The sequence below is a fragment of the Aquila chrysaetos genome, chromosome 26 (assembly GCF_900496995.4).
Source record: "Aquila chrysaetos chrysaetos chromosome 26, bAquChr1.4, whole genome shotgun sequence".
NCBI classification, from domain to species: Eukaryota; Metazoa; Chordata; class Aves; order Accipitriformes; family Accipitridae; genus Aquila; species Aquila chrysaetos.
Window position 1 is genome coordinate 4,833,432 of NC_044029.1, and position 6,000 is coordinate 4,839,431.

General features: G+C 51.3%; 1 protein-coding gene across 2 annotated transcripts in view; it reads right to left on the reverse strand.

Moving 5' to 3' along the window:
* NUDT4 (nudix hydrolase 4) overlaps positions 1–5,046 on the reverse strand; it is a 30,405-nt gene extending 25,359 nt beyond the window's left edge. Inside the window, exon 1 of one of the 2 annotated variants that reach the window (XM_030002682.2) lies at positions 4,601–5,046. In XM_030002682.2, coding sequence (XP_029858542.1) covers positions 4,601–4,699 — 99 coding nt within the window. In that variant the 5' untranslated portion in view covers positions 4,700–5,046. The remainder of the gene's footprint in view (positions 1–4,600) is intronic. The other variant, XM_030002683.1, reaches the window with a different exon arrangement.
* Positions 5,047–6,000: the final 954 nt, after the last annotated feature.

Consider the following 6,000-nt stretch of genomic DNA (forward strand, 5'->3'; position numbering starts at 1 on the left):
TAAATTAGCTTTTAAAATTGTTTTACTTAGCCAAGTGACTAGAAAAAAATGTTTATTACTATTTGCTCTTGCTGCTTTAAAGGCCTGCCTCATTCTCTGCTTCGAGAGGTAGGAATTTCCTTGCCTACCCTCTGCTTAGACCCTAAGACAGCAGCATTTTATGTAAAACCAGTGTTTGCAGAATACTGCATAAGCAATTCCAACCCGTGGAAGCAGTTGGTCCTCACAGTACTGGGAGAGGTTCTCCTGCGGGCTTATCCTAAAGCTGCCGTCCACATCTCCTAGTTGCTCAAGGAGAGACTTGCATTTCCTCATACACAAATCCGCCAGCCCATCCCAGTCTGCTGAATGCCATCAGCTTTTTGCACACACCTAACAGCTTCTGGCTTGTTCAAAGCAAAAAGCCTGCAGCCCCCACACATTTCATGCCCACATAGCCTCATTTCATTTTTTCCACGGGATTCCTCCTGCTTCATTTCCAGCAATTTTTTTTTTTTCATTCAAAGGGCAGACAGTCCCTGCAATTACTGCTTCACTTCCATTAAGAACAGAAAGAGCCAGCACTTAAGCTCATATCCAGCCATCTTACTCTCTCTTCAGCCCAAATGACAGCACTGAGAGACCAAAACTGGCAGCACTTTAATGACAGCAGTCTAAGAGATCTTCTTCTAAAACACTCCAAAAAAATTCCAAAGCTACTGGCCACATTACTTGGCTATTTGGATATTTTGGATTTTTTTTTTTTTTTTTTTAAAGCATATAGTGTCACAGCATTAAGGCTACAAAATCTAAACCAAAATGGGCTATAAAGCTCTAAATTGGCATATGTGGAGTCACTTGAAGATGAAGAAAGAAACAGGAAGGGAGGATTTTTGCAATGGTGTGTCTGGACAACCATCAGTCATCTCACAAGTACATGCTTTCAGCTGCAATGCCAGCTCTCAAGACAAAGCAGAAGCTTTTGACAGGTTGCAAGGCTGCGGGCAAGCCCAGTTTCCAGCTCGTAACACCCAAGAGAACTGACTCAACAATTTTAAGCCTAGCAGCAAAGACTGTTGGTAAGTCTAATTGGACAGGGTGCTGTAGCTGTAGAGTAGGAGTTCAGCAGCTGTATTTCAAACTGTGTGCAGGAACCACCAGAATTTTGCCTCAGTGGTATTCTAGAGTCCACCAATGTTTTGAATTAAGAAATAAAGAAGTGAGCAGAAAGTGAAAGGAAATACAATATGCTTTTACCAAAACCATCCTTTGTTACCACAGTCTTTTTTCAATTGACACTTTGCTTCACTGTCCATAAAACTCAGCTGTAACATGGGCTTCAACAAGGCTACAAAGGTAGCATGAGAAGTGCAATATGCATTGGAAACAGACCAAGAAGCCATAACAAGCAGATTTTGCTAGATGGTGATTAACAATAGATATATTAAACATTTTAGTGACTGGCCCGATTTTTATTGGTGATGAGCACAAAAAGCTATTACTGAAATTTGTACGTCTCCAAACTGAGAGCCAGTGTCCGTAAGTCATGGTATCAACAAAGGTCTCATGCTGAAGTTGCAGAAGAAAGTCATATTTGGTTAAGAACATATTGCCAATCTAATGCACAGGTCACCAAGAATTTCTGGTACAAGTTGAGAGTTCACGATGTGGGAACAAGTTAGAGACCTAGATACCACCACTAATCACAATATGACTACATGATAGCTTTACAATCATGATAAAGAGGGGTCCTATCACAATGGTTTTTTCTTGTATAGCTACAGAAGTACTAGTAACCTTTTGCACAACACAGTGATATTCCATCTAAAGCAAACACAACTGTCGCCTACCTTCAAAAAACACAGCTGTCAAACTGAAGGAGATGAAAGAGCTACCAGGATGATCAGAAAAAGAGAAAACCGGTTTTAAGAGACGAGGTTTTAAGACTTCAAGTCCATCAAAAAAGTGCTGAGAAAGGAATGACTGCTGTCTACAGATACGTCTTAAAGCTAAGTGCAAGGAAGGAGGAAAAAGGCTAAGGCACAGGCACAACTGGATACGGACTGGCCTTTCAGAACGTCAGAACCGAAGTAGGAAGCCAGGTTAATTCTAAGATTTGTATCAGAAGATTGCTGCAGATACTCATTCCTCCAGATAGAAACCAACCAGCTGAAAAGTAGAACATGATCTATTGGGAGAGTCTTGCAGACAGTATCTCCAGTAAAGAAAAAAAAAGTTGCGATTTTGATTTCTTGCTTTAAGACACCTAAAAAGAAATGTATTGCTCAAGATTGCTTTCAGTTGTCTGTTCTATTGTCTCTCCTCCCATGTCGAGCAACTCTTTGCTTATGGGGTAAGTAACCCTGTAGGTTAAAATAACTATGAAAACTATTCCACCCCTTACCCCCCCAGTTTCTACAGGAGTCTGCTGTTCCCCTCTTCTCCCTGCAGTCATCCAGGCACACCCTTTGTGCTCCTTCACAGCAGAAGTTACCCAGCACTTAAAGATCCCTGGAGATGTAGGTCAGCTGAAAATCAATGGCACAATCTCTAGAGAATTGGGAAGGAAACACTGAAAACATTTACATCGAGTTTGAAGTAGACCTACGCAGAAACTTATGAAGACAACAGTGTTCAAGAACAGAAGCAAGACTCATCCAGCCAATTCAGGGAACATGGCTGGCGATACAAATTAATCACCAACAGTAGTCAAGCATCAAACTTCTCAGGAATAGGTTCTGTATTGATACAGATGGAGCTGGCACTTGGGAAACAGCTAAGCAAGTTCAAGATGTTGCCATTGCTTTTCTGGAAATAACTTACCAGAAAGTGATTTGAACCATTTCCACATGCTTAATCTATGTCCCAAATCCAAGTTGGTGTTATCCCATGCATTTCACCCTCAAGTGTGCCTACTTGCACAATGCCAAAGCCCAGCCTCACGCCAGCCATAGAGGTGCTCCACCTGCAATACCACAAAGTGCTCCAGTGCAACAAGTGTCAGCATCCACTCTTCTTGCACAGCCCAGCAAAGCTGCTGCTGCCATCCTTAGTCTCAGAGGGTGTTCTTACGCACAAACAATTTTTTGAAGCAGCCAGTGGTCTCATTCGGATGCAAGATTGAAAGAGAATATGAGAAGTTGCAGCAGGAAATGAAGGATGAATGGAAATTACCGACAAAGGTGACCCCAACCATGAAGTTCCAAGTACAACTGGTGCAAGAAAGCTGTAACAGTGGCTCAAGTGTTTGAGCTCCAAACAAGTCTGAGCTGGAGTAGCACCCAAAAATAAATACTGAAGACACATAAATGGGGAAGCATGCTGGAGTATCAGAGGTGCTGCTGAAACCAAAGAAAAGCTAGACCAACTGCAAGAACTAGCAAGATTCCTGCTGGGCACCTTTCTCCTTTATAATATTAGGAAGAGCCGATCAGTGTAGTCCCAAGGCTGTACTTATACCACACAGGGAATGGCATATACCAGACCGCCATAAAAATTTTTTTTGCCTAAACCCAAGGGTCCGTTTTTTGAGAACAGGCCTCTCCCTGCTGCATTATATTGCTTAGTAGATGCTTAAGCAAGACATTTACCATACTGGCAGCTTGGATAGGACGCTTGCTTCTTCCAGCATATAGATAAAGGGGGGGGGGGAAGCCCCAAGCCCTAACCTTTGTAGTTATTTTATAGCTATTAAACAACAAAATGAAAACGAAAATCAGTTAAGGGTACGCTTCTAGCCCGAGACAGTCTATAAACGCATTGTGCAATGAAACCATCAGCAAAGTTTCCAGACAACGGCCAGTGCAATTGACCTTGGCTAGGAATATAGGACAACTTTGTTGCCACCTCCCGATTCTGCTGCAACATAAAACCCCGGCTGAGCCCTTATCCTCTACAACCAAAACCGCAGCAACCCCCCCTCTCCACCCCCGACCTCCTTGACAAAATATTTTAAAGCCCCATTTATACCCTGTCGGCGAGAAAAACAGGTTTTTCAAAGACAAGATTTTTTTTCTTTTTTTTAATCCCACCCGAGTATGGCAGGGGGTTCGCCTTAAGGGCAACACCAGCCCTGCCCTGGATGCGCCATTACACACGAACCGATTTTTTTTTTTCCTGCGCGTTACGGTCACACAAAGGATGACCCCGGAGTTGCAGCCGCTGTCCCACTGCGCACCGGCACCCCCCACGGGACACGACCCCCCCCCCACACACACACCCCCCCCCCCCACGCGGGACACCGCCCGCGGCCGCTGACAAAGGCGGGCGCCGCGCACGTGGGCCCGCCGCCCCAAGATGGTGGGCGAGAGGCGCGGCCCGCCGCGCCCGTTCCTCTCACGGTCCGGTCCGGCAACGGGCGGCGGGGGGGGGGGGAAAGCCCGCCGCCGCTAACAGCGAGCGTGGGGTGTATGTGCGTGGGTGTCCGCACAGCCCCGCGGCGCCGCGTCCCCTCCCTCCCCCGGCACGACTCTCTGTGTGTGTGTGTGTGAGGGGGTGTCCCCTCGCCCACCCCCCTCCACCGGCCACACAAAGGGACGCGGCACCGGTGGGTGACGGGGGAACGGGAGCCCGGCCCGGCGCTCCCGCCCCGACCCCACACACACGCGGCGGCGGCGCTCACCTCGTCCTCCCGCTCGCTGCGGAAGCAGAGGCACGCCGCCCGCTTCTTGTAGCCCTCCCGGTCGTACGTCCGCGTCTGGTTCGGCTTAAATTTCATCATAGAGGCGGTGACACGCCGGCTACCCCCGGCCGCCGCCGCTGCCGCCGCCGCCGCCGCCGCCACGGCTCCGCTCACCGAGCGCTGCCGCGCGGGCCGCCCCCCCCCCCGCTCGGGAGTGGGGCGGGAGGGAAGACCGGTCCCAGCTGCCAAGCTCCTGTCACAGCAGCGCCGCGCCGCCACTGCCACCGCCCCGGCAGCCGCGCCGCGCCATGGAGGCTCCCCCGCCGCCCCGCTCGGCTCGGCTCAGCTCGGCTCGTCCCTCAAGCCGCCGCCGCGGCGGCCGCCCCTGCGCCCACTATTTAACTGGAACGCACATTCCTGCGCCCGCGCGCCCGCCGGTCCGCACCGCGCAGGCGCCGGGGCGGGGAGAGGCGGGTCGGGGCGGGCAGGGCGGGCGGGGAGGTAAAAGGCCGGTCACGGCGTTAAGCGGCGGGCGTGCTTAGTCACCGGCGGGGTCTCGCTGAGGGGAATGTCGCCGGCTCCTGAGGGGAATGTCGCCGGCTCCTGAGGGGAGCGAGGCGGTGGAGGAGGAGTAGTGAGGCTCAGGGCTGAGGCGGGTTCCGCCCTCACAGCCCGGCGGGCTGACAGGAACCGGTCCAGCGCCCCCGCCGAGCTGACAGGAACCGGTCCAGCGCCCCCGCCGAAGCCGGAGGCGGGCGCGGTGCGACGCGGCTGCCTCACGGGTTCGAGCGAGCCGGTGTCCCCGTAGAGCGGGGAGCGGCCCCGGCCGCGGCAGCGGGCGATCCCTCCGGGTGGGTCCTCAAGGGCGACCGCCGGCGCCGCTCCAGCGGCGTTGGGCCTTCGTCCAGCGCGGCTCTGCCGAGCGCGGACGGGATGCGGTCTCTCTGCTGGCAGCCTCCGTGGCAGGGAGCCCGGCGTGGGTGTGCGAGGCGGGGCGGCTTTTCCCTGCTGCGGGGCTCGGTAGATGGAGGATGCGCGTGGCTCGAGTACCGTAGTGAGAGCGTAGCTGTGCCAGCGTGAGGTAAACCGTTTTTGAAACAACTTGTTAGAAGAACCTTGGGTGCGCAGGCTGGGGAAAGCAGGCAGGCCATGCTTTTTTCTTTTTGTTTGTATAGTAACACTATTTGGGAGATGAAGATGGACAGAAGGCCTTCCCAATGCTGCCAGTGGGACGGGAAAAGGTCTACTACACACGTACCTTTATTATCATCTGGTAGGGCGAAAGCCCTGGTGTTTTTGTTATCGTAAAAAAAAAACAAACAAAAAAAAAATCCCACAAAACCCAACCCAAAAGCAAAACAAGGAAATGCTACTCTTTTCAGTGGCCCTGGATTGCTGTC